The following is a 13,158-nucleotide window of genomic DNA, read 5'->3' as shown; positions in this document are numbered from 1 at the left end:
AGACATTGGATTGGTATGATAGGGTACCATCTGTCTTGGGCAAGTATTTTGCCACTTTTAGAGGCTTTTGAAAGTCAAAATGTTGTGTCAAATACTTTTGTTAAGAAGAGAAATGGCAAAATAACCTATACCCTGACAGGACATGTTTTGGGAATAAATAAACATATTTTGTCAGATTTGGTTATCATAATATAAACAGTATGAAAATGCATATTCAATTTTAGGAAGTATTTGGCCACAAAAATTAAATAAGTTTTTATGAGTACATCTTTTCGGATTTTGATTTAAAGTTGATTTTGTGTTTTCATTCTGTTTAGGTATATATTGGTATGCACTATTACTTTTCTGAATTTTACGCTACCAGATAAAGTTTACAAATAGTTTACAATATTTGTTTGGATTATATACACACACTCATGAAAATTAGGTATACATAAGATATTAGCAAACTGTCAGTATTTTTTTGCATACACCCAAAAATCCATTACTGTTTTGAAAAGAAACCATTCAGTATGTTCTTATCATATATTTTGACATGTGCCAGTGTTAAACTAAATCAATTTCCACAAATTGCTGCTATCTGACAGAAACATCCAATAATTCATTTACAGGGTGTCAAGATTGTAAAATCATGTCAATCTCTGTATATAACAAGTGAATGAAATTCATGTCACTGACACAGTCCACCGAGAGCCTAGCTCTGAGCCACTAGATTATCACCTACTAATCTTCATCGTCACGATATGGCTGAAATATTGCCGATGTGACGTAAAGCATTAACTCACTCACGCACTAATCTTCGGGGTTTGGTTGAAATCTCGCTAACCAAATGTCAATCAATCGTCTGTTTCAATCCAAGTGTTTATTGCTAATAGCTCAAGTGAAAACAAGATAAGTGAAAATTGCTTTCGCTTGACTTGACCTTTGACTTGTTTGATGTGTCAATTTCTCCCCGCAATTAACACCCTGTTATCGGCTCCAAGGATGAAATATACATCAATACAAGATCTGATATCTTTGGCCTTAACCTGTGGCTGTTTGTTTATTTCAGTGCTGGGTTTACCAGTGGCAGAAGTTAGATAAGCCAGAGAAACATGCATATTTCATTCTGAAACTGACACTTGCATGCTCAATCATGCGTATTTAGCTGTAATCGGCATCTGACATCAACGCATATGGAGGAAAAATAACATGTGTCAAGTGTCATAATTTCTGTGTATGAAATCTCTGCTGATGAAGGTTAAAAAAGTACTCCTGTCATTCCACAAATGAAATGATACCCAACTTGAACATTTTTTTAAACAGTTTCAGAAGATTTTATTGTTTTCAATCAACACTTTATCTATACAAGGCATAGTAAAGATAACTTAGTAACGATAGCGTTTGCAGTTATTTAAAATATCGGAGAATAAAACAAAAAATGCTGCTGATATGTTTGAAATTTATGATATTTAGAAATGTGTGTGCTTTCAGAGTTCTCAGTGAGATTATGAGTTTTGAACAAGTATTCTGGTTGTTTGACAGACTGTCACCATAATTTGTGAGGAACTTTGTTTGTTTGTTTGTTTGTTTGTTGCTGAACGCCATACTCAGTAATAATCCAGCTATATGACAGCAGTCTGTAAATAATGGAATCTGGCCCAGACAATCCAGTGATTGATATCATGAGCATTGATCCATGCAATTGGGATACAATGACATGCATCAACCAAGTCAGCGAGTTAGACCGCCTGATCCCGTTAGTCGCCTCTTACAACAAGCATAGTCGCCTTTTACGAAAACCATGGGTTGCTGAAGACCTACTCTAACCCAGATCTTCAGGCATGAGGAACGAAAGAATGATTGAATGTTGTTTTATATTGCAGTAAGCAATCTACTAATATATCTTTTCTTGGCAAACCAGTGATTGATAGCATGAGTAACAACACCTCACATTGTGACCACTTTACCGTTATATCCCTGTTATCTATTACTTCTATGTCAAAGGATTGATCTATCGACCTGCGTCACACCATAAGACGTTTAAAATATGGTACTTGTTGTTACCCTGCCTGGAACTTGGCATTAACAAGATAAAACAAGGACTGGTCAAATCAGAGTCTGTAAACTGTGTCTGAGTGGGATATCTATGTTACACTGTGACAACGTACCTCAGTAAGCTAGGCAAATGAAATCAGCATTAATTGGGACTAGTACAAGCAGCCACACACAAACGCATGCATGTTGCTATAGAAGTGCAATAATCTTGAACGTGATGTTCAGCCAGAATTCACCGCACCTTATATGAAAAATAGGAAACTGAACTGATTTAGCCCCAGAATACACCCAAGAGAATTTAGAGGACAGAACTGAGTTTTGGTGAAATCCAGGAGCATGCTGACAAACTAAGGACCGAAATGTCACTCCATTAAATGTAAAGCTTATAAACCAAAACAGCTAACTGTGATTGTAGTTTGGATTGACTGTGGTTGATAGTTCTAAAATATGGCACACATTTATTATCCGCATGCTCTCAACATCTGACTCACAAATCATATTTTTACCTGTATGTGTTTTTTCAACATTTTACATCAACTGCCTGCCAAAATCAGCACGCAACATGTTTCAAAACAGGACAACTATCTCCTTATACATTGTATATGCATTTAATAGGATAAAGATTTCATGGTATGTTTTTAGAAAATCTGTAAATGAACTACATACACTGTGTTGCAAAAGTCATCATAACTTATGAATGTTTCTCGATAAGCTGTTGAAGTGTATATTTTCGTATTATGACGACATTATACACAAAAACACATATAAATCACCAAAACAACATACAAATCTGCCATATTGCAAATTACCCTTCGGAGAAAGTGAACATTGTGTAGAAATCCGAGGCCAACGACTTACAAACACACAAAAGATGAAAATAGACAAACACTCCCAGGCTGATGGATCATACACGTCAAATAAAACTACACTATTTTTCTCACTAGCACTAAGGTTTCTGTTTTCTAAATACACTTGACGAAGAAACTGAGTTGTAAACATTCCTAAGCTGTATCGTTTCTCAGATAAAATGACTTTTTCAGACAAGACCCTCGAACACAGATCATAAAAGCTATACTTGATGAGCTCAGCTAGTACTAACTCTTAGTTTCCCCAAATGTTTGACAAAGATATTTCTCTTCAACCAGAGGGGCACCCAGTATAGGACACTTCAAGTTCGTCTTCTGACACGTTGATGTTGGCATCAATCTAAAAACATATGGAATCATTTACGAAAGCATTTTTAACAAGACATGTGGTTTCAATGTTGTTTTTTAAAAATCATCAGCCTTATAATCACATAAATCTATGTTTTTAAAACAAGCCCACCTTCCCCATAAATCAGTTCATCTGTCTTGTGTTCCAGACCTAAATAAAATCTTAAAGCTGATCAGGCTATGGTGTGTCCTCAAGTTGAGGTTTTATCAAACCTAAATCATTTATTAAATTGGAAAAGATATTTGGATTTTAAACATTATTAGTGAAGCTTTGTAGTAAAATATTCATAAATTACGAGCAGCAGGGATTTCTGGTTTATATAATGAGTTGAAATTACTGTCACCATCAACCTTTCTGGAATACATCAAACTCCTGTGTAAATTGCACAAGAACTTGCTTCATGGCGTTCTCTTTGGCTCTCTGACTGAGCATCCCGATCGTAATCTTGTGTTATAGTCACCGTTTCATTACCAATCTCCCAACAAGGTGACATTAATGATGTAGTAAAAAAAGTCTGAATCCACATCCAGGCCGCAAAAAAATGTCTTTCCGTATGGTCCAAAAAGTTTTAATTCCATTTTAAGCAATGTTTTTGTTTCCTTTAACGTTCATGTTTCAGCAGATTATCAAGGCTGGTTATTCTCTGGTGCTGACGTTTCATACTTCACATGGATATTACAATTCGGTTATTCAGTGAAATTAAGGGGGCCAAAATTGGGCAGGATTTCTTTGAATGGAAATACTGCTCATAAAATGAAGACTAGTCAAATTATTCCTGGCTATATACCCTAAGTATCTTCAAAGGAGAACACCAGTTACATAATACCATGAAAAAAGATATTTAAGATAGTTTGTTTTGTCAAAGGCCAGTATGGTGTCTGAGGAACCATGAAATGGTCGTGTTTCTGTTGATGTGGAAGAATTTGATGGCACTATTGTGAATCTGGCATTATAAAGTATACATTAACCTCAACATATCCGTGGGGACTCCAGGTAAGAGCATAGGTCCCCAACAGCCAATGCTGGTCATAATTGGTGATAAAATGGATTGTGTAGTCTGGTTCGGTGACTTGGTTGATTGCGTGTCATCATATCCCAACTGGCTGGACTGATGTTCAGATTGATGTACATAATGTCAAACACTGGATTGTCTGGACCAGATTTGATAACCATATTCGACGTAATTAGCGCCCAGGTCACTCTCAAAATTAGAAATAGGGGGCTCTTATTAAAATATTATTTTGGTTAAATAAAAAACAGAGTTGAAAGATAAATTTCGTGGTTTATGCTGACAGCCTGAAGTGTTTATGAAGGACATATGTTTTTCCAGAATTTAATTGCCCATAATTAAGGGTGCATATAACACACAAGTGTGTATTATACACAAAAATATAAGTCTTGTGTACATTGATCAATCGGTAGGGGTGCCAAATGGGATTGTTCACTAACCTCATATATTAGCAAATATCGCCGTGGGCACTTATTAGAGCGGGGCGCTTATTACGTCAAATACGGTATTTACAGGATGTACGTAGTCCTACAGCTGAACACTGCTGAGTGTGGTGTGAAACAAGAAACACATGAACAAGCCTAGTACCTCCATGTTATGTCCATTCATTTCTCTCATGATATTTATGACAACTATAAACAGTAGTAAGAAAATGGCTTCAAAACTTTTATAACTACCTACCCATCAATATATATCTATAATACTCAAAACAAGTTACGGACCACCAATTCTTTCATATTACCATAATTAATCTGTCATGCAATCGGGGGTCCCAAACTTTTTTTAGTAGTATATTACCCAGATCAGAATTGTTTCGTGTGCTTCTGGAAATGTGTGAAATATTATGAAATTTATATTACTTCAGCACCATATAGAACATTACACACCATAACAAATGTGTTATCTTGTTTTTAGTTATGATATGATAAACACTACTGACCTACATTTCTCTCAGATAATTAGCATGGAACCAAAAACGTAGGTGCACAAATGCTAAGTGGCCCCTCCCTGAAATTAACCTGCGAAATGTACAAGATGAGAGAAATGAACGTGTGTGGAGCAGATGAAATGGGCAAGTGTTCTAGCCAGCCTCTACTGCTGGCACTGCAAAAGCCATCAGCTTCCATGTAAGTGCCTCACCTGTGTCTGACACTCATATCAGTGTCAGCAGACGTGACCATACATACTTCTTACACTAATTAGGCAGGGTGTTAAATCAAACCAACTTCTACGAATGTCGAATATCGGCAGAGATTAACTCGAGCATGTAGTCTTACATGACCTGCAAGTACATCCAGACCTCTCATTTCCATACAAACCACCCATTTCTGTCTATGGAAATAGGATAACTTACAAAATAGGATTCTGTATTCTGGGTCAATTTAGCTATATAAAACATGCACAAGTGAAACCTATTGTTGAAAATTGCAACCTAATGTTTATGACTACATGCATCAAGTGCATGTCAAATTATTTCATTTGTGTCTGACTAACCTACTGAGCCTGTTCAGACAAAATCAAGTCATTGAACACACTAATGACTCCTAATCATATTTAACACTATACATCACTAATCCCTGTGTTACATGTGATTTATCGTGATTTCTTGAGAGTGACATTATCAAACTATGGGTACTTCAAGATATTGTGCACATTTTCCTGTTACGTTTTACAGCAATGCATCATCAATATTTTTGACACTGGCAGCCGACTGGCCTATGTTTCAACCTTGATGAATTGATGGAACCAGGTGCAACCTGGTTTTGTTTGGTGCAACTTGGTTCAAGTTAAATCAAGTTCTTTAATCTAGCTGTAGTATTGAAATTCCAACTTGGGCCAGATGTAAGGATGATCTACCAATGATGCATGACTCTGGTGCTAGTACTTAAGCATTGCACGACCTTCAGCATTATGCAAAGGTCGCCTGGTCATGACCACGGTCCATCAAACTTGACCTTCCTGTCTTTGACATGAGTGTCCCCCTTCCTGTTGCATTCATTGAGTACAGTCAGATCTAAGGATGGTTAGATCTCACAGGATGTGTATGGAAGGAAGTTGATGTCAATGAAACCGGACTGGATGTTCATGTGTTCCAAAGCAACTTGGGTTGTAAAGATTAACCAAACTAAAATCTGAAATTGCCAATTCTTTTAGAATCTGAAGATGTTAATGTCTTGTTGACTGGTATACAAAGTGTTAAAACAATGGCTACAGAAATATTTTCTTGAATAAAAATCTTTGCCATTTCATGGACAATAAATGAACAATCTCTACTGTTTGCATGTACTATCGCTATCAATATGTGTTCATTAAAGCTCAAAATTTCATGAAAGCAGAGACCATATAATATTATATGGTCTCTGATGAAAGTGAATGGATAAAGTAGGCTCATATTAGTTAAAAAGTCATGAGTGAAAGCTATTGAAATAGCGCTTTTGTGTTTAGTACTAGTGCAGTCCTATTGCCAAAGAAAAGCATTCATGCTGTTCCACATGCTATTGAGTGAGTGAGTTTTCCCTGCTTTAGCAATATTTCAACAATACCATGACAGAAGATACAAGAAAGAGCCTTACAGATTATGCCCATGAGGATATGGAAATCGGATCTTCAGAATAAAGTGCAAATGCATAACCATTAGTCAACTACTACCTAGAGAAAACATTCAAGTTTGTTTCAGGCTACGTCAAACATGGTCAACCTGTGACCCAAACTGACTTGACCTAACAGAGATTTATATAGGAGCTTAAACTAAGTGTACCTGCAGGCAACATAGGAATAGATTGTTATCTTGGTCAAAGGTGAGTTGTTTTTAAAGTTCTTGTTTCAGAGGCATTTTACCATTGTATTGTAACATTGCATTTAATGCAATAATGTAAAAATAATGTTCAAGGCTCTTCATCTTTGTTGATCCTGTTATCAGTAAAATACAAGTGACCACATTAGTTATAACAATGCTACTCAATGTTAGATAGGCATACTGAGCTATTTCATACTGTCACAAAGCTGTAACAGCTTAAGGGAATGTCATGCTGAAAATGAGTCCGTTCTGCGGCCATATTGAAAGCCATCTGTATGACAACGTTTCCCAGCAATCATTCATGGTCATTCATTTCCTGCCTGGACACACAATATTCCTATCAAAAGTTGAGTGGTATATATTGACATGAATGAGCAGGTCCAGATAAATCCCTGCCCGACATCAAACACCGCCACCTGTGAAGATCTGGGTTAGAATAGGTCTTCATCAACTCATGCTTGTCGTAAAAGGCGACTATGCTTGTTGCAAGAGGCGACTAACAGGATCGGGTGGTCAGGCTCGCTCAGATGCGCGTCACCGTGTCCCAATTGCGTAGATTGATGCTCATGATATCAATCACTGGATGGTCTGTTCCAGACCTGATTAGTTACAGACTGCCATCATATAGTTACACAACAAACAAAAATTGCCAACTAAAGTGGCACAAAATCTCAATAACAACATGTCATGAACATAGAAATGAAGAATAGAGTACTCACCCTTTTGTACATGGTAACTTCATCTGTTTAACTTTTTGTTTTAAAATTTTCTTTAAATATCTTTTATCTTTTAATGTTTTTGGATTAAACATATCCTTTTTACTGAACTTTTTATCCTCATATCCGTAATTTCCAGGGTCTTCGACTTGAAGTTCCCACAGACCCTGATTCCTCTCACGATATCTGTGTTTTTGTGCTTCATATTCATCTGCTGTCATTGCTATGTCTCCCATGAAGCCAGCTGAAACACAAGTGATTGCCATTTATACACACAAATAGACAACTCACGGACAATATGGACGTCAGGCTGGGGCAGTGAGGTAGCCCAGTGGTTAAAGTGTTCGTTCATCATAAAGGGTTTGATTCCCCACATGGGTACAATGTATGAACACCATTTCGTGTGCACCCACCATGATATTGCTAAAGTATTGGTAAAACAGGCATAAAAACCAGCTCACAGACTCACTCACAGTTTGCTCAGATGGTGAAAATGTCTTTCTGTGAGGTTGAACTGCAGGGCTAGTGGCCCTATTTCTACTAGTACCTTGAAAATGTTACTAGTCATGGGCTAGTTTGCATCAGATTATTCAGAGTGAGTGAGTGAGTAGGAGTGAGTGAGTTGTGTTTAATGCCGCTTTTAACAGTTATATCGTGGCGTGTCAGCTTAATGTGGGAGGAAAGCCCAAAGTGATGCAGGTCTCAGACTTTGTTGAAACCAAAGAGCATTGGCATGGTGCTGACAAACCCAGAAGCATAATCGGGGCAAACCAGGATTTGAACCCACAATCATAGGTTTCTGGCATGCCCAAGGGACGCAACTCTGCACAGCCCCTGAGTGAGTAGGACTTAACACCAATTCTAGAAATATTCCAATCTTATTACAGCAGAGGTACACACACTGTTCTCATGTGGGGAATTGAACCATGTCTTCTATGTGGCAAGCCACCACCGGAACCACTTACTTACAGACCACTGGATTCAGGAGGAATGTATGCATTGCATCTTCAAAAGTTACAGAACCTGACTTATGCTTCTATTAGCAACATTTCACTACACTAACATTTAGTCCCAGAAATATAGTTGGCTTATTTAAAAATCTATAAAAAAAAAATACAATACAAATGGACCCCCAAACAACGCTTAATTTTTGAGCAGAGGCAATTTGGGCTTGATTCTAGACTTTAGTTGAATTCATTTATGATTTATTCTCTAGGTTCTGGGAGACCGACTACTCTTCGGCAGTCATGGATCAGTGCACCATATGGGAATAGAACCCAGATCTTTGCATAACAAGCAAACACACCAACTACTGACCACCACTATGAACAAAAGGGATTGTGTAAGCAGGCTTTGAGTGGAAGTCAGCAACATAAACACTACATCATGGAAGTGAGTGGGGCAGTTGGGGTAGCTAGTCGTTAAAGTATTCGCTCATCATGCTAAAGCCTCGTGTTCGATGCATAATAATGTGTGAAGACCATTTCTTGTGTCCCCTCCATGATGTTGCTGGAACATTGCTAACAATGCCAATATTGTGTTATGACACAATCAGCTAAGTCAGCTTTTAGATGGCAAACCATCCAAGTGTTCAACATGCACACCAGTCACTGTTACCAACCAATCCACTATTTAACCTTACATTAAGTGTGAGGCACATCTTTTCTACCATGGACTTTCCAACAGGAGTGAGAAAGTGAGTATGTCTTTAAATCACTTTTGACAATATTCCAGCAACATCAAGGTGGGTAGACCATAAATGGGCTTTACACAGTGTACCAATGTGGGGAATTGAACCCTTCGGCGTGACTATCAAATACTTTAACCACTAGGCTAACCATCTCTGCCTCCCAAAGGAAAACATAGACGCAAGACTAATTGTGACTATGTGCATGAAGAAAAAAAGCCAATGTAATAAAGAAGATTAAATTTGAAACAGCAGCTGACTTGAGTAACAAAACATACAAAAAATAATCACCACAGAATAAATACCACCATTCTCGCTAAAATAACCAGTCATATTAGCTTCTAATCAGCAGGTGTTTGTGAGATGAGGAAGTCACATTAATACTAAATACCCCAACATATGTGGAAATGTCAATCTGGGGCACAGAGATGATGACCATTAACAAAAATCAACAAAGACTTAATGGATAACAGTCCCTGACATTTGTTGTGACACACTCAAGGGGAAAATGGCCACAGCTGGAGGCAATTTTTTTTGCAAAATGACAAAAAATTATCCATGGATCAGTAGATACATGCTATCACTTATCAAGCAAATTACTTTCATTTTCATTTCAATTGGCAGGAAGAGGGTGCAGAGTAGTTTCACCTTGACCTTAAAGGTCTCTCTGCACTGGAAATATACATGCAATTATAATCATGTCTGGGATATATATATATATCATATACCACATCCGTAGAGACATACAAAAATTGCAAATAAGCATAAAACTTGCTGATATGAAAGTGTCACCATAGATATATATGTGCATTAATGATCATATCATATGTTCGTTTGAAAAGAAATAGCTCATAGAAGAAGTCAAAGAAGTAATTTTTTAAATATTTAAGGTATTTTATGTTCTAGTAGTTCTGATTTTGATAATTAAATTTAGATGGGAGTGTTGATAAAGTTGACACCTGTGATGTTGAATTTAATGTTTGTGGTAATTATATTACATCCTGATCAAAGACCAGATCTTTATCTCATTATATACTGCTGCGCAAAAGAAGCATTCACTTGAAAATTAGATTGGACCAAAAATTACAAAAGATATCAAAACATTACTGAGGCTGCCCAAATACTGCAAACTTAAGGTCCAAAACACCACTATGATGTTTGTGTCAAATACTTCCCCATCAAATAACCATTTCTTATTTGTTTCATTTCAGCCATCATCAAACATGGGTGTATATTTTCTTTTGACCTGTGAACTGGTTGGTCCAATGGGCAATCAATTTACATGTTGTCCAACAATTCAAAGCCCCTTCCCCCATTACACACTCATAGATAAATCATAGCAAGTCATCATCTGAACCAAAACAGAAATAAGTCTTTTACAAAACTTACCTTCCATTAACAAATTAAAACAAAAAAATAAACTGTCTGTTTGCACGAACTGTGTTCTTGACCTAGGTTATAAAGTCGGAGCTAAATAGCACCTAGCTCCCTTAAAACACATCAGGGATTAATAAAGGATTCCAAACTAAGTGCCTATGCAGACAACTTGGGGGAAAAAACTTATTTTTTAAAATTGGATTTTCTTAAAAGTTTTATTTTAATTCAGGTATATGTTAATATTTCATTCAATTTAAAAATGTAAAACTAACGTTAAAGTCTCTGCTTGTTTATTGGCCCCGTTGTCAGAGAAATGCAAGTCACCTCTTCATGACGATAACATTAGTTCTTACTAAAATAAGATGACTTGGCAAATTTTTAATTTTGCTTCATACTTGGGGCCGAATATGGGCCTCTGAGCCTGTCCAGATACATGTGACCCTGCACAGATACATGTGACCCTGCACAGATACATGTGACCCTGCACAGATACATGTGACCCTGCACAGATACATGTGACCCTGTCCAGATACATGTGACCCTGTCCAGATACATGTGTCCCTGTACAGATACATGTGACCCTGCACAGATACATGTGACCCTGCACAGATACATGTGACCCTGCACAGATACATGTGACCCTGCACATTCACATTCTGTTTCTTGTACATGCCTTCCCTCCTCCCAACTTAATGACCTCTCTGCATGTGGGAAATATACTCATCACCAAAAGAAACTCAAATACCATACATGTTGGTTAATATATGAAGACTTACTGATTTGTTTGTTTAACGCAGCACTCAGCAATATTCCAGCTATTTGACGGGGGTCTGTAAATAATCGAGTCTGGATCAGACAATCCAGTGATTGATATCATAAGAATCGATCCACGCAATTGGGATACGATGACATGCATCAACCAAGTCAGCGAGCCTGACCACCTGATCCTGTTTGTCGCCTTTTACAGCAAGCATGGGTTGCTGGAGACCTATTCTACCCCGGATCTTCACGGGTCTCCTTCTGAGTAGCATATACAGAATATTGTTGAGTGGGAACCTGTTCTAAATCAGAATCCGCATGTGTGCAATGTTTATGACCTTCAATATTATGTGACGCTTTAAAAAAGTACTGGATAGGACATAAATTACACAATTTTACATTACATCTGTTATAAATAATAAAGGATTCATTTTACAATGACCACAATCATTAAGTTGATATTGATAAAGTAAGACAACTGCTTTTTTCTAGATGTTAAAGTGTATTATTCTTGTTGTTGCTGACAAAAAAACAGAAACAGAGTCATCAAATGCTTTGAGGTGGGTAGTGGTAAGATGGAGTTCGCTTCCATACACAACATTGTTTTGAAGGCCTAGCATCTTATCATTGTCCCAGATGAGGTGACTGAGCAAGGGTCATCTGCTAATTGCTTTGTGGTGTGGGATGTCTGTTACAAACATGACCCTTCACACAACAGCTTCATTATTCTATAAATAGCGCTTTAACCTCAAGCTGATTACCATGAACTCTGGTCATAACTAATTACATATTCAGAATAGTTATGACTTTGAACTTCAGTCATGGATAATTGGTCAATTTTCACAGACTCTTGAAATTGTTGAGACTTACTTGAAGATCAATTTGTGGATTATAATCACACAGTACTAAACATGTCATGCTTATTAAGTTTTGTAAAAAGGTCATAAAATAAAACCTAGGGAAAAAAGACAACACTGATAGTTTATTTTGGCAACAAATATGCTTTTAACCCAACTTCACTTACAGTATAAATAACTGTTTTTATCCAAAAAAACCCAAATCATTAAATTCAAGATATAGATCTGGGCTAAAGAAAATATATAGTTGAAAATTAGATTTGACCAAAACTTATACTGCAAACACAGGTCTAGTCTTACATCTAGTCTCTGAAATGAACATATTTTACAGAAAAAAACAGTTGTTAAATTATAGTTATAAAATATAATAAAAAGGAGCCCAAAGACTTTCTTCATTTTCAGATACTGCAGCAACCTAGACTTGCCAAACATTATAGACTTGCGTGGGCTGTTTTGGACATATTTGTTTCAGGGTCTGTATGATGACTGACTAACTAAGGTCTAAAACACAACTATGATACCAGTATCAAATACACCACCACTGCATAACCATTTCTTGTTTCGCTTTAGCCACCATCAAACATGGCTGCATACTTTCTTTGCCTGGCACTTACCATAAATTCAACTCAACTGATGGGTCACTGATTAGCAGCTAATAGGCTACCCCATCGCCACTTAAACCAAAAACTGAGCCATTATCAAAT

At 37.0% G+C, this 13,158-nt stretch overlaps 1 protein-coding gene across 1 annotated transcript in view; it reads right to left on the bottom strand.

The window, feature by feature from the left end:
* LOC139468428 (bone morphogenetic protein 1-like) overlaps positions 1-13,158 on the bottom strand; it is a 70,614-nt gene that overhangs the window by 43,238 nt on the left and 14,218 nt on the right. The window contains exon 2 of the mRNA XM_071250388.1: positions 7,778-8,018. Within this exon, the coding sequence (XP_071106489.1) occupies positions 7,778-8,018 (241 nt within the window). The remainder of the gene's footprint in view (positions 1-7,777; positions 8,019-13,158) is intronic.

Source organism: Haliotis cracherodii, unplaced genomic scaffold (genome assembly GCF_022045235.1).
Source record: "Haliotis cracherodii isolate W230 unplaced genomic scaffold, xgHalCrac1.p SCAF_2, whole genome shotgun sequence".
NCBI classification, from domain to species: Eukaryota; Metazoa; Mollusca; class Gastropoda; order Lepetellida; family Haliotidae; genus Haliotis; species Haliotis cracherodii.
The sequence above is the reverse complement of the archived record's forward strand: the minus strand, read 5'-3'. Positions and strand labels throughout refer to the sequence as shown.